This window comes from Anastrepha obliqua, chromosome 1, assembly GCF_027943255.1.
Source record: "Anastrepha obliqua isolate idAnaObli1 chromosome 1, idAnaObli1_1.0, whole genome shotgun sequence".
NCBI lineage: Eukaryota > Metazoa > Arthropoda > Insecta > Diptera > Tephritidae > Anastrepha > Anastrepha obliqua.
The window spans coordinates 173,454,104-173,480,045 of record NC_072892.1 but is presented as its reverse complement, the minus strand read 5'-3'; the positions used below and the strand labels follow the sequence as shown (position 1 = coordinate 173,480,045).

Sequence of the window (25,942 nt, the reverse complement as noted above, 5' to 3'; positions counted from 1 at the left end):
TAAAAATCATTTGGTTCGTAAATGTAGTGGCTCGTAAAAATGCTAGGTACTGTTGACTGGTCTGTCTTAAGACTCTGTCTACTGGATTTACCGTTAGATGAGATCCACAATAACAACTAATGCTTCACAGCACTGATCAAGGGATTTCTATCCTTCTTAGTTAATAACAAAAATAAGAGAAAGCAATACAACAATAAAATGAAAACAAATGCCCAATAATTACATCAGCAACTCAGCTGAGTTTGTCAAATTCACGGAGAGCGGTTTAACGATTCGCGGCTATCCCCATCGTCTGTATGCTCTCCAACGTTAGACACGTTATTCCCTATAAATGATGCGCGGACGTATCTCTGACTACCAGTAGTAAATGACCATTTAACAGTTTCACTGTCAAGTGTACGAAACATCAATACTAAAACTAAACTTACTACAGCACTAAGCAACAACACTAGTGACAAGAGCAAAGGTAAAATTCAACAGTTGTGCCGAGAGCAGCTTTCATTTGCCATACACTTAAATATGCATATATAAATACTATATACATATGTATGTATATATATATATATAAATGTGAGCACACGAAACTTTGCAAAAATAACTTTCGTCGGAGTGCGTGGGGTTGGCATGAGGCACACGAGTAAGTGTGGTTGGCATGAGACATACGAGTGAGAGGGGCGGTAGAAGGGCAACATTTTCGCCAAGTCAAACAATTCTTAGTGCGAATGTAATCCACGATCGCTCAACGTGACAGCACAGAGTATATATGTATATGTACGAGTACAACCGAAGAGCACAGCAAATAAGCTAGTTAGCTAACGAATTGTGAGCGCAATCAACAATTTGCCGGGAACCGTGAAACGAAATAGTCGTGAAAGTGCAAGAACACCGCCTACCATCGATATTCATGTGAAGCATTTTGAAATGCTGATGCAGTTTTGCTTTTCTTTCATTTTGTAAACGGTCGTGCTATTTATTAGTTGTTGGTGAAGGCACATATTGAAGTGTTTGCCGAAAGTGGTTGACGTGCCAAATAAGCAGTCAATTTTTTTTTGGTTGTTTCTTTTCATTTTCATTAAATAGAGAAAATTCGCGTGTGTTATTTAATTTATTGTAGTTTACTGAAGAAAAGTATAAACGGTGAGTTTTCTTTTTTTGTGTATATTTTTTCATAACTGTGTTCATGTCGACTTTTGCCAAAAAATTGAGCTGAATTGTTTTTGAAAACATTTGAAATTTGATGGTAAGCGCCGAAATTACGACGTAATTTTTTTCGGTGAGAAATCGTTTGAAATATTAACTATGCACATACATACATAGATATGCACATATTGCTTGTTGTTGTTGCCACTTGACTTTATGTCTATACTGTCATGTAGACATATCGATTAAATAACATGCCGCATCTTCCTAATATCGTATTTGTGTGGATACATATTTTCTACAAACAAAATTAATATTCACGTATGTATATACATATGTGTGTATGTATGTATGTGTATATGTCATCATATTTGGCTATGTATAACAAAATGCAGGCATTACGTGGCCCATCGGCGAAACTGTTGTCAGTGCAAAAATTAACGAATGAAGGGAATCGGACGAGTAAGAACCCTTTTTTGAGTTTTACCAACCAATCATAGTGCAAGCGTACATACATACGTACATATACATATGTATATCTACATTAAACGTGCAAGGAAGTGACGATGAAACCAGTTTGATAAAATCAACAAAACTGGTGACCACAAAAGCCCACAATGAGCAATTCCATTTGTTACACGGGCGTATTAACGCGAAAACTTTAAAGAAAGTACAGTCCAATTTGATAGCAACAACTACAGATATTGAATATTTTACATATGTTTGTACATTAGGGTGTGCCATTTGTATAGTGTTTGCCGCCAAAACAAGATTAAGCCGGAATAAAACTAGTCAAATGTGGTTTTAAGTTTTAAGTTACAAAAAAGCGTGCCGCAAAGCAAGAAATATTTGTTTTTCTGTAACTTCTAACTAAATGCTATACAATCTGACTAGTTGTGATAAGTCTGGTCCGAAACTAGTCAAATTGAGTTTTAAATTACAAAAAGTCCTACCGCAAAACATAAAATAATTTTTTGGTTGTAACTTTTAACTAAATCTGTCTAGTTGTAGTAAGACTAGTCCGAAACTGGTCAAATTTGGTTTTAAGTTACAGAAAAGCGTGCCGCAAAGCATAAAATATTTTTCTTTGCTGTAACTTGTAACTAAATGCTACAAAACTTATAAATATGACTAGTTGTAGTAAGACTGGTACGCAACTGGTCAAATTTGGTTTTAAGTTTTAAGTTTCAAAAAGCACATCGCAAAACATAAAATATTTTTCTTTGCTGTAACTTCTAACTAAATGCTATCCAACGTGTAAATCTGACTAGTTGTGATAAGTCTGGTCCGAAACTAGTCAAATAGAGTTTTAAATTACAAAAAGTCCTACCGCAAAACATAAAATATTTTTTTTTGTTATAACTTTTAACTAAATCTGACTAGTTGTAGTAAGACTAGTCCGAAACTGGTCAAATTTGGTTTTAAGTTACAGAAAAGCGTGCCGCAAAGCATAAAATATTTTTCTTTGCTGTAACTTGTAACTAAATGCTACAAAACTTATAAATATGACTAGTTGTAGTAAGACTGGTACGCAACTGGTCAAATTTGGTTTTAAGTTTTAAGTTTCAAAAAGCACATCGCAAAACATAAAATATTTTTCTTTGCTGTAACTTCTAACTAAATGCTATAAAACTTCTAAATCTGACTAGTTGTAATAAGTCTAGTCCGAAACTAGTCAAATTTAACTCTAAGCTTGAAAATACATAAAAGCAGCCACAAAACCTAAAAAACTTGTATATGCTGTAACTTCCAGCTAAATGCTATAAAAGCTATAAATATGACTAGTTGTGATAAGTCTGGCCCAAAACTAGTCAAACTGAGTTGTAAGTTTTAAGCTGCTCAAAAGCATGACGCAAAACATAAACTATTTGTCTCTGCCGTAACTTCTAATTAAATGTTATAAAACACGTAAATCTAACTAGTTGTGGTAAAACTGGTGAAAACCAAGGCAAATTTAGTTTTAAGTTTTATGTTGCAAAAAGCACGTCGCAAAACATAAAATCATTTTGTCGGCTGTAACTAAATGCTAAAAAACCTCTAAATCTGACTAGTTGCAATAAATCTAGTCCGAAACTAGTCAAGTTAATTTTAAGTTTCAAAATAGCATGCCGCAAAAAATAAAATATTTTGCTTTGCTGTAACTTCCAGCTAAATGCTTCATAACATGTCAGTATGTTGTGTTAAGACTAGTTCGAAACTAGTCTAATTGCGCATTTAGACTTTATATACCCCCACAAATAAAAGATCAAAGGTGTGATATCACACAATATTGATGGCCACTTCACTGGTCCGAGACGAGAGATAAATTGCTCACCGAAATGACGAGGCAGTAAGTCCATTGTTTCATGGGATTAGAGTCATTTTTGACGTCTTGTTGGAACCAAATGTTGTGGAGATCAGAGGTTTCAATTTCTGGCATAACGTTCGCCATTTACTGTTACATTGGCGCCACCCTCGCCTTTGAAGAATTATGGGTCGACGATTCCTCCAGCCAATAGGTCGCACCAAACTACTGTTTTCAATGGATGTAATGGCTTCGGGTTGCTCTTCAGCCCAAATATGGCAATTTTGTTGATTGATTTAGCCAAATGCGGATCTTCGGCGAGTTTTTCAAGAGTCCAATGACTAAAATTATGACGCTTTGGAAGATCGGCCGGCTTCAAATGTTGGACTAGCTGTATTTTATACGCTTTCAAACCAAGATATTGGCGTAAAATCGCCCAAGTAGTGCCATGATATACATAGGTCAAGTTGGCGAAATCGGCTCCGAATCAATTCTTTCGGTTTCTTTTGTTCCCGATTTAGTTTGACAGAGGTCACGAGTCGACTGCAACTCTATTGCAATAAATACCTCTTATCTGATCACCCGTTAGCTCACACTTGCGGTAACTCGTTTAAAGGCTCAAAGTATAAATCAACATAAGTCAGTAAAATCTGCAAAAACAAAAAAAAAAAAGTATAAAATAATTTTGCTTGAAATTTTGCTGTACGTATTCTATTCTTTCCCAGAGCAAGAGCGCAACGCCCTAATATACTTGATTATGTTTGAAGCATTTCAATACGTGACCACAAAAAGCATGCAGAGTCTACTTCCTTAAAACATGATGCAGTGCGGTGCTTCGCAGAAAAACATTTTTTTATACTAAAACGTCATAAATTTTATAACGAAATTTTATACATTTTGTTTTATACTTGCGCTATAAATTTCATAATTTTTTTTTTATTTTATAAGTGAACGTTTTTTAAATGGTTCACTTCCCAAAAAGTGTTGTTCCAAATGAAAAAGTGGCTCACAGCATCGACTCTTTTAAAAGCTGATTTCTATGCTTTATTGGCGGAAATAAAAGTGATTTTTTAAGCCAAATTATTAATGATATAAATTTTTTATTGTAAAGGAAAACCATAACGAAATACTCGCATTTTGTACCAAGCGAATCGTTACCTATGAATATCTACACGTTTCTTAGGGATTCTGATAAATAGAACCAAGAGCCTCAGTCAGATTTCAACCGGCCGGTCATTCACGTGATTTACTGATGAACATTGCGCACATGATTTTAAATATATTAATTATATAATAAATATTATATGCACGTATATACAAACATACACATTTAGATGGACAATTATTCAAAGCTATTTATTTCATTAGTGCAATGTGGCCCAAAATTAATCATCCGATTTTATTTTTAAATAATTAAAAAAAAATTATAAAAAAATATGTTATTAAAAAAGAAAAATTTTATCAAAATAAAACTAAATTTGTTACAAAAAAAAATTATTACAAAAAATATATTTTTACAAAACAAAATTTATTTAAACAATATATAAAAAGAATTGTTTTTAATTTATTTTAAATATTGATTTTTTTTTTAATTTTAATTAAACAAATTTTAATTTTTAAAATTTTAATTAAAAAAACTTATTTTGAATGAAGAAAATATTTATTTTGACCTTTACGCGCTCTATTGCTTGTCTGTTTGTATACTACAGCTGTCTGGCTCATTAGTGCCAAATATGATTGACGTACAACACCATTTGCAAAAATTATAAATCTTCCGATAGGGTGAATAATTCTCAAAGCTTTTCTTAAAACTTTTAAATGTAAATAATTGTGAATTTAATTGCGACTAAATGTAAGCTAAAATCTATGCTATAATACGCACAAGTAAATGTGTTTGTTTATGTGTATTTGCATATGTACTTTGTGCCAGCTAAAAACCTTTTGATCCTCATTCCAAATTCGACAGTGTTTTAGTTGTTGCTTCAAAGTGATGAGCAAATGTTAAATAAATGTCACTGGAGTTGTCCGCTTACTGTTGCCAAGTATAGGTAATTAAATTTCGGCGGCTCGCTCAAAATATATGTGCGTATGTGTGTATGTGCATATGTAAGCGACATTATGCGCGTTGCCAAAAGTGCCGACTTTTGCATGACTGCGCTGGTCGTTGAGTTGTTTGATAAGGAGTCTGAACACTTACAGACGTGCTTATGTCTACATACACACATACATACATACAATGTATTGGGGAAATGATAACAAATCGCAATAAAGCAAGGTTAACTTCTAAATTGACATTTAGAGAATGAAAGTCCAGGAAAAATACAATTTAATTAGTGGCGCGTGGATTTGTTTATATAAATCAGAATGCGATTTGCATTAATTACTGGCACTCTGGACCTCTGCGGCTGTTAGACGCTGCGTTGCCCTTATAAGCACTTTGTTGTTGTTGTTGTAAAAGCATAAAACATTCTCCATACATATTTGAGGACTGTTACCATTGGCCTAATATACATAAATCCTAGTCTTTCCGGTAACATTTTTATATGCGATCAGGTGAGGTCAGGTTAAGGCTACATTTATGAGGGCCAGAACTGGGATTCTATTCGGCAGAAAGAAAGAAAAGAAATAGAAATTAAAATTAAAATAGAAAAAGAAGAAGAAACAGAAAAAGGAAAAGAAGAAAAAGTAGAAAAAGAAATAAAAGAAGAAAAATAAAAATAGGAATTAAAATAAAAGAAGAAGAAGATATAGAAATAGAAAAATAAAAATAAAAAGAAGGAAAAATAGAAAAAAAGAAGAAAAAGTAGAAATAGTAGAAATAGTAATAAAAATAGAAAAAGAAGAATTTATAGAAAAAGAAGAAAACATAGAAAATGAAAAAAAAAGAAAATAGAAATAGAAAAAAAAGAAAAAAAGAGGAAGAAGAAATAATAGAATAGGAAAAGAAGAAATAATAGAAAAAGAAATAAAAGAAGGAAAAATAGAAATAGAAAAAGATGAAGAAAAAGAAAAAGAAAAAAGAAAGAAGGGAAGAAATAGAAAAAGAAATAAAAGACGAAAAATGTAAATCGAAATTAAGAAAGAAAAAGAAGAAGAAGACGAAATAGGAAAGGAAAAAAAGAAAAGGAAAAAGAGGAAAAAATAGAAAAAAATTAAAAAAGAAAAATAAGAAATAAAAAAGAAACAGAAATGAAAAAAGGAAAAAATAGAAAAAGAAATAAACAAGAAGAAATAGGAATATAAATAAAAATAAAAATGGAAAAAGAAGAAGAAGAAGAAGAAGAAATAGATATAGAAGAAGGAATAGAAATAGAAAAAGAAAACAAAAAGTTAATAAATTATGGCAAAATGGTTTTTTATGAGGAGACTTTTCATGGCTGAAACACGTTCGGAGATTTGCCATTGCCTACCGGGGGGTGACAGGGGCGACCGCTATTAAAAAAACTGTTTCTTCTTTTTGCTGTTTCACGGAGATTCGAACCTACGCGCTCCCGAATAGTACTCACGCACCAACCCATTAATCACTACTTGCTTTTAAGAAAAATCCACAGACATCTAATATGCACCCCTTCATAAATTCTCATACGTATAAAGTTATAACCAGAGGGTAATTCTATTGTAATTCTTTTTAAAGGTGAAATGAAAAGTTTTCTCCCGTTTCAATTACACTTTCAATTCGCGTTCCGTGAAAAAATGAAAAGAAAATATTTTCACTGATAATTTGTGTGTGAATCAATGGAGGAAGAGGTCCGTGGCAGGCGTGCAAGTCCGAGTATAGTTGCGTGGCTACAAAACTCTATATGCCCGAAAAGCTTCTAAAAATTTTGTTTAAAAAATTAAAGAATTTGACGAAAATTGTTGATATGTTTTTTAACTTGCACAAAGTTTTAACTAGGATTTATATGGTTATTGTTGTAGAATGAACTCTACTTTTATATTTGAGTCCACATTTTATTTTGTCACCACGTAAATTGAATTTAAATTATTTTTCTGTATTTATTTGAAAAACTGTCATATCTTTTATTGTAGTTTCAATAAAAGTTTTTCAGGTTTTTATAGTTACAAAATCACTATCAAAGCCTACTTCTTTCCGTACAGTTCTTCCGGTTAATTGCGGCGTAAGGAAAGTTGTTCGTGGGTGCGTACGCATGTTGTTGGTAGTTTATTGAGGGGGTGTCAACTAATTTATGAACTTCAACAATTAACGAAAAAACAATTGTACTCGGAAAATGTAATAAATATTGTAAAAGAAAAAAAAACAAGAATACTGAAGCACTTTATCTGGGAGCCACTGTATGCATCTATGTATCGCAAAATAATCGTTTGTGAAAAGACAGAGTGAAAAGTGGCTGTGAAAACGAAAATCAAAACTTTTTTTCTCACTTCACGTTTACATAGAATAAGAAATGACCGTCAGATTGCTCCTGACTTACCCTCAAAAAATGTGCCAACTATGCATTTGACGTAATCCCTCTTGGCGGATAAAATCCCAAAAAAGTTGAAATTCGCGGCTTAAAGTACGTTCACATATGCAGTAATTAGTAATAAATCCACAAAAATGTATCTACCCGTGTACATATGGCGAAATTGACAATCAGCTGTGAAGATTCTTCTGAAAAGTTTTTCTTCATAGACGTTGGTTAGATGGATGCTCAAATAATGGATCCGCTCCATTCAGTTTGTCAGTCTGCTTATTCCATACTTTGCGTAAAGATCTTTAACTAAAGACTTTCACATAACATAAAAACTACAGCCAGCGGACGTTGTCTGAATCGGCCTTCAAAATGGTAAAATAAACAACTTCTTTTGATGTAGAGGGGAAGGTGGAATTACTAATTAAGAAAAAATTACTCTTATTTTCTCAATAGTTTAGCATGGAACTAACTATGTAAACACCCTTTTGCGTCGAAATTTTCATTTGAATAATAGGTAGATGACGTTCTCACATTAAATGCACTGTTTTAAGCTGGCGGTAGGCTCCATAAATTACTATTAATTCACACCATTTGCTGCCCAACAACGCAAATTGGTTTTATTACTTATGATCCCTTGAACTACTATATAGAGCTGTATGTTACTGTATGCACGGGCACTAAGTATATACTCGAATATAGAAATATATTTACGTATACTTGTATTGAAAATATCGTAGTAACCCTGCACTGAAAATTGCTACAGTAGCATACAAGGATTTAGTTCTATTTATCCACTGTTTGTGTGGCTTAAATATAAATATAATATATAGTAAATGATATACAGCAGACTAAGGGGCAAATCTGCGAATTTCTGTAATGTAAAGAAGCAGATGTAAGAAAATTTATGTTAGAACTAACATTTACATTAGAAGAGCTAACAAAGCTGCCAATTTCTGTAATGTATAGAAGCAGATGTAAGAAAATTTATGTTAAAACTCACATTTACATTAGATGAGCTAACATTACATTACCTTAAAGGTGCTAACATTCCATTACATTAGGAATAGTAACATTAACATTTCAATGTCTAGTTAGTGTTAACTCGAAATTGATTTGAAGTTTAACAACTTCCACATATAATATTGGGTTGGGGAAAAAGAAATGTCGTATTTGTGATCGAAATTTGACGCTTTATTTAAGATACTTAGAATTATCCGATTCAAATCAAATATGCGCCGTTTTGTTCGCAAACTTCTTGCCATTTAGAAAGCAACTTCATTATCCGCCCTTTATAAAACCCCCCTCCTTATTTGCAAAAAACTCAGACAACCAGTTTTCGCAAGCCTCTTTTGAGACCAACTTGGTATCACCAAGGGCGTTTTGCATGGACCGGAAGTGATGATAGTCACTTGGTGCTAAGTCCGGACGATATGTTGGGTGGGATAGGACATCCCATCCGAGCTGCCGTAGCTTCTGGCGGGTCATCAAAGATGTGTGAGGACAAGCGTTGTCCTGGTGCAACACAACATCATTCCTATTGACCAATTCTGGCCGCTTCTGGTCAATGGCCTGCTTCAAACGGTCAAGTTGCTTATAATAGAGGACCGAATTAAGGGTCTGGCCATAGTTGTGCAGCTTATAGTGGATAATTCCCTTCCAATACCACTAAACACAAAAAACACAGCAAAACCTTCCTGACGGTCAATCCGGGCTTGGCGATGGTTTGGGCCGGCTCGCCGCTTCTGGACCACGATCTTTTTCGCTTGGCGTTGTCGTACGTGTTCCACTTTTCATCGCCAGTCACCATCCGCTTCAAAAGTGGGTCAAGTTCGTTCCGTTTTAGCAGAGAATCCCAAGCGTTGATTCGGTCCAAGAGATTTTTTTGTGTCAACACGTGTGGCACCTAAAAATCCAGCTTTTTTTCTAATCCAATCTTCTGCAAAGGGTTCCCAACGGTTTTGTGTTTTACACCTAGTTCCTGACTAATCGAGCGAATGCTCACATGCCGGTCTCTTTGGATAATTTCAACGATTTTATCAGTCTCTACGACGATTGGCCTACCAGTACGAGGTGCATCTTCGACATCTACTACACCGCCTAAATCGATCGAACCAACGCTGTGCTGTGCGAATCGTTAAAGTATCAGGCCCATAAACTTCATAAATTTTGGCCGCCGCCTTCGTTGCATTTTTACCTCTAAAGTAGTAAAAACGTAAAATATGACGAATTTCTTGCTTGGTAGACTCCATCTTTGACGCGCTATAACTTAAGACTGAAACGTACGATCACGACACTGTCAAAGAGACACTTGTAGTACAGATTGTCGTCTTCAAATCGCCGTTTAGTGTGACCTGATGCAATAAGTACAACGCAAGATATGTTTAAATGTTGCGCTCAATTGACAAAATACGACATTACGTTTTCCCCAACCCAATACTTCTTCGAGTAAAGTTGAACGCCTTTTTTGGAGATTTGATATATAAAATTAAAAAAGGCTTAAGTAAAGGCAGATATACAACCAAAAAGAGCCCGTTCGACGTTTGTGCGGCTGCTCGATTTACTGCAGGGAAAATCGATAAACGTTGGTAGCACTATGTCTGTACGAGTAGTATATTTAACGCTCTCAGTTGTACAACAGCCTATTCTAAAATATAATTTATGCTTTCTGAATAAATCACATTTAACAATTTCAGCAGCTCTACCGGAAAAGTTGTTGCCTGAATACCGGCATTTGTGTATTTTGTTTAGTTTTCAAGAGGCTTGCATCTAACCGCTGGCAAACTAGTCTACATTTCATGTGATGCAAACAATTTATACACCTACGAGTACATACTACATACACTTTTACGTATGCCTATAGTTGCTTTCATTTCAATATATAATATTTTGCAGGAAAAAGCCTATTTAGTAAATATGTGCATGCAAAATGCGAAAATTCACACGTGATCAGCCTTTCACATGGGGAGTGTGGGTGGTTAAGATATTGAAATAAAGCAGATGTTCGAATAAGAGCTGCTCGGCGCATGCATTTACATACCTCCATATATCGCAATGATGAAGAAAAATAAATAAATGAATTAATGCCATATTAGGCCGTGCTTTCTCTTCAATTTACCGGAATAGAGAAACGTGCAAATATCAACAGTCAACTGCAAATATGCCGCCGAGGAATTGCGCATAGATTTTATAGAGACTAGAGGCTTCTCACACAAACAATTACATATTGCATTCCTGTTTTACCCATTCATGTTTATGCAAAATGACAACAACAAAAAATTAGAATAACTATGGACGTGCATGCATAGTGTTTATGCGCGAACTAAATATGTGGAACATTTCTTGGCCTGCCAGTTCAATCTGATCTAATGAAAAATGGATGAAACTCCATTAGTGAACGTCCTAACCGGGTTGTTTTTGTTGTTGTGGCCATGAATAGCAACACATTTAATTTTCACGTATCATTGCTAATTTTATATTATATTTAGTCAATTGGAATTTCGACTCTATGTCGAAATGAGGCGTAGTACATTATATTAGGGTTTTTATTTTATAATTTTTTTTAACATGATATAAAAATTGCTAAGAAAAGATATGCATGAACAAAGTGAACATCTACACAACTGTGTTAAAATAATAGCAAATATGAAAAAATGCGTTACCGCCAATTTAAGGTCATGTGAATTCCCCAATTATTGTCGTAGTGCATTTTTATTTTTTATTAATCTCTTTCCTTATTTAAGTAGTCGGAAATTTATGCAAATTTTCAAATCAAATACACTAGTTTTTCTGTAGATCTTCTAATTTATAATCTTGGGCTTAAACTCAAACTATGCACAGTGAAACTTCCCTTGTGCGGACACCGTCAGTGAACTTTTGTCCGCCCAAGAGAGGTGTTTGCTCAAAGGGAGAGTAGCTTATTTTAGATTTTTTTAATTAATCGGATCTGTTGCAAGCGGCCGCCGTAGCCGAATGGGCTGGTGCGTGACTACCATTCGGAATTCACAGAGAGAACATCGGTTCGAATCTCGGTGAAACACCAAAATTAAGAAAAACATTTTTCTAATAGCGGTCGCCCCTCGGCAGGCAATGGCAAGCCTGCGAATGTATTTCTGTATTTTTCTAATAGCGGTCGGAGGAACATGGAGGTCGCTCAAATTAAGACCACGCATTTGCAAAATCGCAATACTTGTTTGAAATGTGGCAGCTACTTTGGACCAAAGCAACGCTTATCGGTGGTACAAAATGTTCTCAGAAGGCCGAGAACGACGAGATGTGAACGACGAAAAGCGTGCCGGACACCCGAGCACTTCAACAATGGACGAAAACATTGATGAAGTGAAAAAAACGGTATTGGCCAATCGTCGAATCACCGTTAGAGAAATTGCTGAGGACCTAGACATATCGATTGGCTCGCGTTATTCGATTTTTTTCAATGATTTGGGCATGAGACGGGTCGCCGCAAAATTCGTACCAAAACTGCTCAATTTCCCAATACCAAAAGCAGCATCACATGAACTTTGCTAATGAGATGTTGGACTCTGTCCGCGACGACCCAAATGCTCCAGAGGGTCTGCCATAACTGGTGACGAATCGTGGGTTTATGGTTATGACGTGAAAACCAAAGCTCAATTATCTCAATGGAAGCTGCCGCATGAACCAAAACCGAAAAAAGCGTGAAGTTCGGTCGAATGTAAAAGTTTTGCTTACCGTTTTCGTCGATTGCAGGGGCGTTGTGCATCATCAGTTCTTGTCACAGGGTTAAAGGGTCAATAAGGAATAGTACCTGCAAGTTATGCGCAATTTGCGCAAAGCAATCCGCCAGAAACGCCCGGATTTGTGGAAGAACAAAAATTGGCTCTTGCACGATAACGCCCCTGCTCTCACATCGTTGCTTGTGCGCGACTTTTGGCCAAAAACAACACACTAATGATGCCACAGCCACCGTATTCCCCAGATCTGGTCCGCTGTGACTTTTTCTCGTTCCCGAAACTGAAGAGGCCCATGAAAGGACGACGCTACGCTACGATTGACGAGATAATGTCGGCATCGAAGGAGGAGCTGAACAAAAAAAAAAAGAAATGATTTTTCGAAGTGCTTCGAAGATTGGAAAAAACGTTGTCACAAGTGCATAATATCTCATGGGGATTACTTTGAAGGGGACAAAATAGATATTAATGAATAAATAAATAATTTTTGAAAAAAACACAAAATTGACAATACTTTTTGAACACACCTCGTATATGGTATTATGCTATGTTATGTTATATTATATGATATTATGTTATGATATGTTATATTACGTTATGTTATGTTATGTTACGTTATGTTATGTTATGACAACCAATAGAAGTCAATAGAAAAAATTCTCTGATAAATGCTTCGAACCCATAAAAAAAATAATATACGCCATTTTCACTTTTAACCCGCCGTTGGGCACCCGGGTCTGGCCAGACTGACTTTTTCGACTTTGGACGTGATTTTAACAAATTTCTATTATAGCTACGACTTTAGCTTCCAGGTAGCTTCTTAAAATTCAATTATCTATCGATGGATATAACCTTTAACCTTTTCAAAAAGATCATCGAACAGAACGAAAAAAGGCCAGACTCGGCTGCCCAACGGAAGGTTTTAAAAAATGTGTCTAACGGAGGGTTAAATTACTTTTTTCATTTTTTTTTTCATTTTTCATATTTCCGCAATTATTTTTATTAATAAATCCTTTCTTTTTTGATTTTATTTTCAGTCACATCATGCCACCAAATGCTGCAGCAATCAATCACAATGCTCTGGATGCACTATCCGGACAAAATACAGATGGGATCAAGGGATCCAAGCAAACTGGTGTTCTGTTCGAAAGTGACGCCGATACCATTGATGGAGCGTTGGCCGTTGATGTGAATCAACTAAAACGCGCCGAAAAGCGCAGACTAAAATTAGTCTGGCGAAATATAATTCTTTTCGGATATTTGCATATTGCTGCGCTTTATGGAGCGTGGCTATTCTTCACCTCTGCAAAATGGCCAACGGTATTTTTCTGTAAGTATCAATTTGATTTGGAAACGATTTGGGTCGATGGCCGATGGTAAAGTTAATTATTTTATAAATCCATAGTTGTCAACTATTTTGATTCCCGATAGGCCCGAACAGGCGGCAGGTTCTGGCACTTTTATAAGGCAGCGCTATTATGGCTGCATGATTTCTGAGACATGCGGCCTTGGTCTACTCAGCAAGTTGCTTGTCCTCATTTGCACTAATTGAATCAATGTTCTTTGCCCTTTTGTCTTGGACAATTTCCTTTCGCATTCGCTTGCTTCTTCATTTCTCTGAACACCGAAGATTCAATAGATTTGCCTTGAATATTAGCATCAGTTTCATTCAGAACCTGCCTTAGCTGAATTCGCCTGTTTTGTAAGACTTTACTGGATAAATTTGTACTTGTAAGAACTTGATTTTTTTTTTTACTTGTGGCCCGTAATCAGGCCAACCAGCCTCCTACAGTCAGTTCCCTGTGATTAGTGACAGAAGGAACTGCGACAGTCGGTCGGACGTGACAGGTAACATCAGCTTTGTCTATCTGCAGCCTCTCTCAGCCTGCCAAGCTCGCTTGTGGGTTAGAGTAACCCGTTTGGTAACCGTGGCTTGATTGCTCAGAATGGAGTGGCAGAACGGGCTCCGAGACAAGGAAGTTGGCCTCTTATACTTTAAGAAAATGCAAAAAAACTAATCCAATTTTTTTTTAATTCTGACTACCTCTAACCCCTTAATCAGCTGCAAATTGTTACATATTTCGCATTCAAGCACTTTTTTTGATATTCTTCTATTTGAGAGCAAATTCTCGGAAATCAAGTTATTGGCAAGTTACTGGATAATTTTTAATTCCTATTTATCTATGGCAGAGAACCCAGATCGAAGATGCGATGGACTGCATTATATGGATACACATTTTATATCGAAAAGTTTAAATCGCATATGAGCTGTCAAAAAATGGTTACTTCTTCTTGTGAAAGACAGTTTTGGTAACTAATTTTCAACTTTTTGGCAATCAGTTTAGATTAGGTTAGGTTTCTGTGGCAGTCGGTTTAGAATAGTCAACTCACTTAGATGGTCTAAGTCTAGGTTGGTTGTCGTATCACTGTGTAACGCGGGATGCTCAGTATTTATTTATCACGGAATCACTTAGACGTTCTTATGAGGCGCAGGATAGGTTTTATCCCAAAACCCGATAATGTCAAAATGATATTTTCCTAACAACCTTTACGCTACGCCTAGCTGAGGCTGGACAATAACAGAGCAAGTGTTCTACTGTTTCTTCCTCTTCCTCGTCTCTACAACTTCTGCAGTATTCATGGGAAAATAGGCCTAGAGGAGTGCCTACCTAATCGCCAATGACCGGTGATACAAGCCACGACCTTTGAGACTCTTGAGACTGAATTAGCCTGGCGACCAAATTAACCTAGTTGTAACACAGGCATTTTCTTCTCTCCATGACCTATTGGCCTCCTGGAATATTATTTGTTATCCTTAATCTCCAAGTTGCGATAGGAATTCCAATATAGCCTCTGTTTTCAAGCAGAGGAAGATTAGTACCCTTGCTGGCGAGCTCATCGGTCTTGCAATTTCCTTTAAGACTTCTTCTTCTTAATTGGCACGATAACCGCTTACGCGTTTTTGGCCGAATTTAAAAAAGCGCGCCAGTCGTTGCTTTCTCGTGCTAACCGGCGCCAATTGGACACACCAAGTGAAACCAAGTCCTTCTCCACCTGATCTTTCCAACGCAGAGGAGGCCTTCCTCTTCTTCTGCTACCACCAGCTGGTACAGCATCGAATACTTTCAGAGCCGTAGCCGTTGTATTTATTCGGACGACATGAACCAGTCAACGTAGCCGCTGGATCTTTATTCGCTGCACTACGTCTATGTCGTCGTAAAGCTCATACAGCTCATCGTTCCATCGCCTACCATATTCGCCGTTGCCAACGTGCAAAAGTCCAAAAATCTTATGCAGAATCTTTCTCTCAAACACTCCAACCGTCGCTTCATCGGATGTTGTCATCGTCCAAGCTTCTGCGCCATACGTTAGGACGTTGTTCGTCGGACTTTACTACTCAACTGCATACTTAGTCCAAAGTAGCACTTGTTGGCAAAAGAGATTCTACGTTGGAATGATCTTGAAGACGGTGCTAATAATTTGTAACAAGTTATTAAACTCCAAAACATTCGTTTGGGGAAAATTAAATCCATTACTTTCTCGGTAGCCGGCTGTAGTGACGGATATCTCGTAAAGTATCGATCGAACAATTTAAAGTTTGTGCTCGTTGTCAAGGTGACATTTCACAGTAAAAAAGGGTTGCCGTTTTTTGATTGTTCCATTTGTTCCATTCAATTTTGAGTTACAGGGTGTTAACAATGGAGGTCAACAAAGAGAAATTTCGGCATATTATACAGTTTTCCTTTGATAAAGGTGAAAATGCAAGCCACTGAAATTGTGAATGGTTTTTATGGTGCCGATACTGGAATAGTTAATTACGTCCAATTTTGGGGTCGTCGATTCAGTTCACGCATTTTTGATGTTACAGAAAATGTCGGTAATGTCAATAAAATCGCAGAAATAATCGAAGTTGACCCGCTTATTAGTAGTCATAGCATCGCCCAGAAGCTGAAGATCGACCGTGAAATAATTTTAAACGATTTGCACAAAACTTTTACCCAAAAATAACGGATTTCTTTTTCCCCCAAAATTATATTAGGTTCTTGTTGTTGTTGTTGCCGGCCGCCATAGACGAATGAGTGGGTGCGCGGCTACCATTCTAGAGTGCGTAGATTCGAATCTCCGTGAAACGCCATAATGAAGAAAACGTTTTTTCTAATACCGGTCGCCCCTCGGCAGGCAATGGCAAACCTCTGAGTGTATTTCTGCCATGAAAAAGCTGTTCATAAAACATATCTGCCTTTCGGAGTCGGCTTAAAACTGTAGGTCTTTCCATTTATGAAACAACATCAAGACACACGCCACAAATATACGGGAGGATGAGCTCGGCCAAACACCTCACAGAAGTGTACGCGCCAATTATTTATTTATTATTTTTGTTGTTGTAACAGTTTGCTAGACGTTGACAATCGGTGACTACACCGCACTGGTAGGGCTTAATAAAATATTACAACAACAATCAAAACATTAGGTCTTGACAGCTGGAAAGCACTGAGTCGACTTGCGTTGTTTTCCCACAAATGTTCACAGCTAAGTGTGTGCGAGTGTATGTGCATATGTAATGAATTCCGATTAAAAGTCAGCACTAATTAGTCCAAGGTTTTAATTTCACTTTCCACTTGTCATGCATTTGTAGATTTTTCCCCCAACACCTGTTCGTTCATAAGCGCACGGCGATTCGCAGGCGCATTTTAATAGGCGGGCAATGAATTAATAGACGCCACACGACACGAATCCCTTTATAAAAAGTCGCTGATTATAGGAAATGTTGCGCATTGATAACTGCATATCTAAATGCTATAAAAACTTGTTTTTTATAACTCTTAGGAACAGTTATAAGAGTTGAACTTAATAATTGAACACAACAACTCGTTCCACATACAGTTGTGTTCAAAAATATAGTAGTGGAGTAGAGGCGCTGGCCTCACAACATTCATATTCATTTTTCGACATGTTAAACAGTGTTAAATGAATACATGTTCATTTGTGTTCTAAGAATAGGATGCAAAGAAGAGAATAGCTATTAGATCCCGTTACTTTTGAATTGGTTTGTGTAAGCTTTTGATTACTTTGGCGAAATGCAACGAAAAGTGGTTGTCCATAATTAGAATAGTGCCTCGTGTGAGTGGCAGTGATGGTAAATGTAGGGAAAATTCCCTACATGTTGGGATTTTTGTCGAAAAATGTGGGTGTGGGGAAAAGGACAGATTTATTTTAAATTCTGTAAATGTAGGGAATTTTCAAGAAGGACAGAAAAAATTTTAAAATAGCGGGGTAAAATTAAAAAAGTTTATGTAAAATAAAAATCCGCAGTAAGATTTCATGCCAGACTTCTTTTCCTTATGGCAGCACACTTTTAAAAGCGTTAATACGGCAGCATTGCCTTTTTTACGTCGTTAACGCTAGCACGATTTTTTCTTTGCGCGAAAATTGTTAGTTGTCCCACGTTTTCTGGTGCTTTTCACTTGAAGTAAGTTTGCAATTATTTAGTTTTAGCTTTTTTTATATTTAAAATGCATATATTTTACAGAAATGAGCTCTTCGACTGACTCTTCGGAGGTATACCAGGAAAAACAATGCAAGTATCGGAAACAAAAGTTCAATAATAAGTGGCTTGACGACGAAATTTTAGTGGCTAGTTTGAAGCTGTGGCTAACGATCCATTCAAATGCAAATGCACTGCGTGCGACAAAGCTTTGAGCTGTGGCAAGTCTGATTTACAGAAGCACGCCGAAACAAAAATGCACCAAAAAATATTAAGGCAATTAAAAAGACATCTAAAATAAACAGCTTTTTTTTAGAAAAACTAAATGGCTCCAGAAATTTCGAAATAAGACTTAGCATGTTCTACGCTGAGCATAATGTTGCGCTGCAAGTGGTGGACCATTTAATCCCACTCTTAAAAGAAATCGTGCCCGATTCTGAAATAATAAAAAAATCTGAGCTTGGAAGAAAGAAGTGCACCAGCATAATAAAAAATGAATTGGCAAAAGAAGAAAAAGACAATTTAGTTAAAAAATTAAAAGTAAACAAATTTTCCATAATGATCGAAGAGAGCACAGACATCGGACTCAATAAGCATATGTGTCTCATGGTGAGATTTTTCGACGAGGAAAGCGAGCGGCGTGTGGTTAAGCTGCTGGATCTAATTCCAATAAGAACTGATTGCACTGCAGAAGCTCTGTACGGAATTTTTAAAAAATCTTAAGCAAACAATTCAATTTTGACGTTACAATTGCCTCATTATAGTGTAAACACAGGAGAAAAAAATGTAGGGAATTTCGTAGGGAAAAGTAGGGAATTTTTTTGGGCTGTGTAGGGATTTTTCAAAAAACCATTTACCATCACTGGTGAGTGGTTGAAAACCAATTATAATAATTTATTAGTACAACAAAACACTTCAATAGCAAGTATAATGTAGTAATTAATGTTTTGGTGAATGAGTTTCATGGGGTTTGTAACATTTTTTTATTCTAGTGGGCAGGGGAAAGAATTGCACGGCTCAGGAAAGAGATGTTGATCGTTAACCCAAGAGCAAAAGGCAAAACGTACAAGGAAATTGAAAAAATATTGTTCGTTGGACACCTACAATGATATTTAATGCGATTCATTATTAAAAAAAAAACCAGAAAATCGGTAGAAAACGCCAGACAACCGCTGTCGAAGATAGACGCATTGTGCGCTTTAGCAAGACAAGAACGTGAGCATCATCTAAAGTTAGCAAAAATGAATTTAATCTCTCGATCAGTGACGTTACAGTCCGTCGTCGTCTAATTGAGCAAAATCTAAATGCCAGAAGTCCTAGAAAAGTATCTCTTTTGACTGGAAAGCATGTGGAAGGACGACTCAGATTTGCAAATGCTCATCTGGTCTGGCCCGCAGAAAAGTGGCGAAACATATTGTGGACAGACGAAAGTAAAATTGTTTTATTTGGTGGAACAAGCTCTAGGCAGTAGATATGCCGTCCACCAAACACCGAATATAATCCTAGGTACACAAAGAAGACAGTTAAGCATGGTGGTCTAAGTATAATGATATGGGCTTGCTTTTCTTGCAATGGCGTTGGCCCTATCCATATGATAACTGGCATTATGGATAGACATGTTTATGTAGATATACAGGGTTTGATTGAAAAGTAATGAGCCTTCCCGCGCGGAGCATCTGCCAAGCTATCAACCGAATCAGCTGGTGGCAGAAAATGATCGTTAGACCTTCCCCTTCCACTAGAAACCGGTCCCAGTTCGCTGGCAACAGCGGTGCAGTCAACATCGCTCCGAGCGTGAAAGTTGTTTTAAAAGTGTGTTAGGATTTTGCAGTGGCGAAAATGCAGCGATCGTTGGAGCAATGTTACTCAATCAAATTTTGCGGCATCGTCCACAAGAAGTTTGTACCTCCAGGAAGCACTGTAAACGCGGCATTTTACAAAGAAGTGCTCCTTCAGCTGAAAAACCGCGTCGCTCGGGTTCGGCCCGACCTCATCAACAATTGGACCCTTCATCACGACAATGCGCCGGCGCAAACCGCCTTCCTCTGCACCTCTGCATTGGCCAAGATGGGGGATCCGGGGCTTCCCCACCCTCCCTACAGCCCAGACCAGTCCCCTCCGGACTTCTTCTTGTTCCCGCGCCTGAAAAGAAAGCTGAAGGGGAGGCGTTTCGACTCCATCGAGGCGATCCAAAAAACTGTGACAGCCGAATTGAACGCGATTCCGGCGGATGAGTGTAAAAAATGTTTCCTGCAGTGGAAGAACCGCTACCATGGGGTGTACTGACGCTCAAGGGTCCTATTTTGAAGAATATTAGTTGTATAAGCCAAAAGGTTTAATAAAACTGCTTAAAAAAAATAAGACTCATTACTTTTCAATCAAACCCTGTATTACAAAATACAATGCTACCACATGCCAGTTGGGAAATGCCTATAAAATGGACATTTCAACAGGACAACGATCCGAAACATACGAGAAAGCTTGCGAAAGATTGGTTTGCATCCGAAAAGATCGATCTTATGCTATGACCAGCTCAGTCCCCAGATCTTAATCCGATCGAAAACTTATGGGGAGATGTTAAGCGGGTTGTGGCAATTGCAAATGCTTCAAACAAAGCTGAGCAAGTGGTTCAGGAAGCATGGTCTCAAATCCCCTTGAGGCGTCGTCAGGACCTTATCAATTATATACCTCGCCTATGCGAAACCGTTATTAAAAATAAAGCCACTTTTGGCGCACTTCGGAAAAGTCATCAAAAAATTACATAAACCAATGGAAAACTAACGGTATCTTTTCACCATTCTCTTCTTTGCATCCTATTCTGAGAAATATATGAAAACTAGTTTAATTTGCAATTTTTAACACATAGAAAAATGAATGTGAATGTTGTGAGATGCTGCGCTACTATATTTCTGTACACAGCATACATACAGCATACATAAGTGCATACGTACATATTTATATTTGTATGTATAATTTTTTTTTTTTTTCTATTTTATAGACCTGCTTTCGACCAATGCCATCAATGCCATATAAATTTGCACCTTATTTTCAACTTTGTATCTGATTTTTAATTTTATGTGTGTTTATGTTTCAGCGATCTTTCTGTATTCCATTGGTGTGTTGGGTATCACCGCTGGCGCACATCGTTTATGGGCTCATCGCTCGTACAAGGCTAAATGGCCACTGCGCCTTATTTTGATTGCCTTCAATACGTGCGCCTTCCAAGATGCCGCCTACCACTGGGCACGTGACCACCGCGTGCACCACAAATTCTCCGAAACAGATGCCGATCCACATAATGCTACGCGTGGCTTCTTCTTCTCGCATATCGGTTGGTTGCTGTGCAAGAAGCATCCCGACGTGATTGCCAAGGGGAAGAGCTTGGATTTGACCGATTTGCATGCTGATCGCATTTTGATGTGGCAATTGAAGTAAGTGTCACTAAAAGTTACGAATTTTTGTTGCTTTTTCGTGTTGTAAGTTTTTGTTTTTTCTCATTTCTTAGACACTACATGAAATTGATGCCCTTGGCCTGCTTCATTCTGCCCACCGTTATTCCCATGTACTTCTGGAATGAGACCTTCATCAACTCGTGGTTCGTGGCAACCATGTTCCGTTGGTGCTTCTTGTTGAACGTTACCTGGTGTGTCAATAGTGCTGCGCACAAATTTGGCGGTCGTCCCTATGACAAGTGAGTACAATAGGAATTCAATTATTATGTTGATCGTCGCTGCGTGAAAACAAAAAAAAAAAAAGAAATCAAGGGGGGAAAAGGAAAATCCATTATTTCCTCGGTAAACATTGGCCTCGTATTGCGCATTGGCTTTGCTCTTCGGTAGTACGGCCTATTTTGCTATATGGAATACTTGTGTACTGGCCATCAATGCAAAAAGCAAGTTGCATGAAACTGCTGAATAAAGTCCAAAAAACTGCGTTTCTATGCTCCACCGGCGCTCTAAAGACTACCCCAAATAAAATGCTCGAGGTGCCAGGCAACTTATTTGCTCTAAAGCGGGTAGGAAAACACGTGGCCGCCGTTTCAGCGCTTAGACTTCATAGTATGGCGCTTTGGAAGATCCGGCGGTTCGGCCACGGCTCTAAAGGGTTTTCCTAAAAGAGGTGTTATTTTGATAAAAGATCAATGGTTTCGTTGTTTGTGTGGCACGTAGCGCCGTCTTGTTGAAAATAAACGTTGCCCACATCAATACCATCCAATTCCGGCCATAAAAAATCGTTAATCAAGTCTCGATAGCGCAATCCATTCACCGTAACTGGTGCTCCAGCTTCATTTTCGAAAAGTAAGGTACAATAACTCCGCCGGACCATAAACCGCACCAAACAGTCACACGTTGAGGATAGAGAGGCTTTTCAACAATAACTCTTGGATTTTCTGAGACAATTTTCCTTGTTGACGAAGCCACCGAGGTTGAAATCATCACTCAAGATGATTTTTCAATGGAATTCCGGATCATTTTCATACATTTCAAGGATCCAATCGCCAAGACACGACGTTGTTGATGATCGGCCGACTTGAGTGCTTGTGTTAACTGGACTTTATGAGCCTTAAGACCCAAATCTTTATGCAAAATACGGTGTAATGACGTTTGGGGAATGCCTAATTCCAAAGAAAGGCGAAGAAGGGGCAAACCTAGTTTTCTTCAGCACGTTCGGCTACAACAGCAATATTTTCGGCTGTTCTTGAGCGACGTGCACGGGTTTTATTCTTCACATCACTAACTTGTCCCAACAGCTCGAATTTTTTCACCAATTTCTGTATTGCGGTCCGACAAGGTGCTTCACGATGACCCAAAAATGTTCAAATTTTATGAACCGTCTCTGCCAAATGTTCACCATTTTTATAGGGAATTTTAATAATTTCAGTGTGTTCACGCTTAAACGTGTATCGTTCCATTTTTGTTAATAGCGTAGTTTCTACTTGTCAAATATCAAAAAATGACAGCTTCAAAAGTGACATCTACCGAAATAGCGGGCTATTCAAAATAACACCTGTTATTGGAAAACCCTTTATATTACTATGAGTAGTTATAATCAAGAAATCGACTACGCTTTCCCTGAACCCACCTTCAACGAGCTCTTCAAAACTAACATCTCGTCAAGAAAAGAGTGGCAAACTCAAAGGCCGTGGAGAAGAGGGGAAATAAGTTTTTACACGGATGGATCAAGGCAGGAAAATAAAATAGACTAGGGAATTTTTTCTAATGAGTTAGGACTGGAATTATCTGGGCTTCCGGACTACTGTAGCGTATACCAGGCAGAAGTCTTAGCCATGAAGACGGTAACTGTGTACCTCAATACACACGCCGTAACAAAAACTACGAAAAATATCTTCTCAGTCTCCACCCTCCTCAACACATTAAAATCATCCAATGCTTCACACTATCATGCTTTAGCCGAAAGAAGATGGAAGCAACTAACTACATGTATTACAACAAAAAACACATGGTCGTCATACAAATTCCAAAGGACGAATGATCTGTTAGAATGCTCCCGGGCAAACATTTCACGCATCACTGCAACCTTACAGGCCATTGGAAAGTAGGGGATCATGCAGCTAGACTCAATTTACCCTTCAATACTATCTGCAGAAGCTGTCAAGCGGAAGGAGCGAAGGAAACTCTTTTCCACTACTTATGTGAATGTCCAGGACTAGCTAGGGCACGACTTTGCTCCTTTGGTAAGCCTTTCTTCCAGCAAATTAATGAGATCTCAGACATCGAGATAAAGATTTTGTTGCTATACTTGGACCTCACTAAATGGATTTGACTTAGAACAAAAAAAAACTAACAAACATCATTCTACGAGGACGGTGGTAGTAAAACGGTACTGGTCACTAATTAGGATTATTTCAGTGGAAATATTCAACCACTTCAACAACAACAACAACATCTTCTCGGACAGCGTGGCGGCCATCAAAGCAATGGAGACAGTTATATTAAGATCAAAGGTTGCTCAGGAATGCCTCGCAACTCTAGATGACATTAGCACCGTCTTCAAGATCAGCCTTATTAGAGTTCCGGGACGTAAGAGATATTGAAGGAAATTGCAAGGCCGATAAGCTCGCCAGAAAGGGTACTAATCTTCCACTGCTTGAAAACAAAGGCAATATTGGAATTCCAATGGCAACTTGCAAATTAAGGATACAAAATAATATTTTCCAGGAGGCCAATACGTCATGGAGAGAAGAAAATATTTGTGTTACAACCAGGTTAATTTGGCCGTAAAAAGATAAGAAAAGATCAGGAGAGTTGCTCAACTTCTCATCAAAGGTCGCGGCTTGTGTCACCGGTCATTGGCTGTTAGGTAGGCATTCTTCTAGGTGTATTTTCCCATGAACACTACAGAAGTTGTAGAGACGAGGAAGAGGAAGAAATAGTAGAACACTTGCTCTGTACTTGTCCAGTCTTAGCTGGGCGTAGTGCAAAGGTTGTTAGGAAAACACCATTTTGACTCTCTTACGGAACTATCTGGCGTTGGGATAAAACCTATCCTATGCTTCGTAAGAGTGTCTAAGTGGTTCCTATGATAAATAAACACTAAGGTTCCCGTGTTACACAGTGGTACGACAACCGACCTTGGCTACTCTGAACCGACAACCGTTCCCACAACAGTCGGTTCTACGTAACCGGAACGACTCAGATTTATATCCGACCAAGGACTGTCACTTCAGCAACATTTCCCAGCATATATGTATGGGTAATATTTATGCTGCTACAACAACAAAAACAACAACAACTCTGAACCGACTGCCACAGAAGCCTAACCTAACCTAGAACCAAAAAACAGCTGTTTTACTTTTAAACATTTTTTTATTTGTTTATTATATTTATTGCATTTCTGCATTTACCGTTTTTTTATGCCTGAAAGAAAAATCATTTAATCCTGAAGTTACGAAAAAACACATAACTTTTTTTGTAGCGCAGCAACGATCGATATATACATATATACTTTGGCAATTACTAATGCAGTATTTAATTCTAATTTCCAGGAGCATTAACCCCTCGCAATGCCCATCTGTTTCCGCATTTGCCTTCGGCGAGGGCTGGCACAACTATCATCACGTCTTCCCCTGGGACTATAAAACCGCTGAATGGGGCAACTACTCCATGAATTTAACCACCGCTTTCATTGATTTCTTCGCCAAGATCGGTTGGGCATACGACTTGAAATCTGTCTCTGCGGACATCGTCGAGAAGCGCGTCAGACGTACCGGCGACGGTTCGCACGAACTCTGGGGCTATGGTGACAAGGATATCACCAAAGAGGATGAACAAGGCATTATTACAATCAATAAGAAATCCGAATAATGCCGCAGTGAATCTAAGCAAATACATACATACGTTCATATGTATTCAACATAATTTGTGTGGATCTGAAAAAGTACATACATTTGTCCTACCTGAGCATAAAACGCATCCCTTCTTGAAGTCAGGAAAAAGCAAAATAGCAATCAAAATAAAAAGTGTGATTATGAAAAGTCTTGAACAACCTGAAGTTGCACGGGTTTTTACTGTTTAGTGCGAGGTTGTAAAATTTATGATTTATGCAAATTTGCTTTATAAATTTTGGAAATATTTAGCTACATTTCTAAAATATGTACATACATATAAGACCAGAGAGAAGTTAATTGGAAATCGTTCATTTACTCACCTGTCGCCAAGCGAAAACAAAAATATAAAAAAAAAAACAACATTTAGCTCCAAGAGATATTGTATTTATTAGTTTATAATCATATTGTACATACTTACATATAAACGCAACATACGCATACATTTTTAGTTATATAAACACATACCTACATGTAATCCTCTAAATAAAGTGTGCGCACATATGAATATATACAAGAAAGAAAAAAAAACATCGTGAACAAAACTCGTTTATTTGCTGAGAATTT

The 25,942-nt window shown here is 37.5% G+C and overlaps 1 protein-coding gene across 2 annotated transcripts; it reads left to right on the top strand.

The window, feature by feature from the left end:
- Positions 1-346: 346 nt before the first annotated feature.
- LOC129241411 (acyl-CoA Delta-9 desaturase-like) lies at positions 347-25,738 on the top strand. 2 transcript variants are annotated; one of them, XM_054877709.1, is made up of 5 exons: positions 347-466; positions 13,583-13,875; positions 21,125-21,461; positions 21,536-21,721; positions 25,037-25,738. In XM_054877709.1, exons 2-5 carry the CDS (start codon positions 13,590-13,592, stop codon positions 25,353-25,355), a joined length of 1,128 nt encoding a protein of 375 aa, XP_054733684.1. In that variant the 5' UTR covers positions 347-466; positions 13,583-13,589; the 3' UTR covers positions 25,356-25,738. The 2 variants fall into 2 exon arrangements, with proteins under 2 accessions (XP_054733684.1, XP_054733691.1); XM_054877716.1 differs by lacking the exon at positions 347-466 and adding an exon at positions 681-1,137.
- Positions 25,739-25,942: the final 204 nt, after the last annotated feature.

Coding starts and splice junctions, on each gene's coding strand:
- LOC129241411 (XM_054877709.1), top strand. CDS start 13,590: ATGCCACCAAATGCTGCAGCAATCAATCACAATGCTCTGGATGCACTA. Junction 21,462..21,535: donor ATTTTGATGTGGCAATTGAA/GTAAGTGTCACT, acceptor CTCATTTCTTAG/ACACTACATGAAATTGATGC. Junction 21,722..25,036: donor GGCGGTCGTCCCTATGACAA/GTGAGTACAATA, acceptor TCTAATTTCCAG/GAGCATTAACCCCTCGCAAT.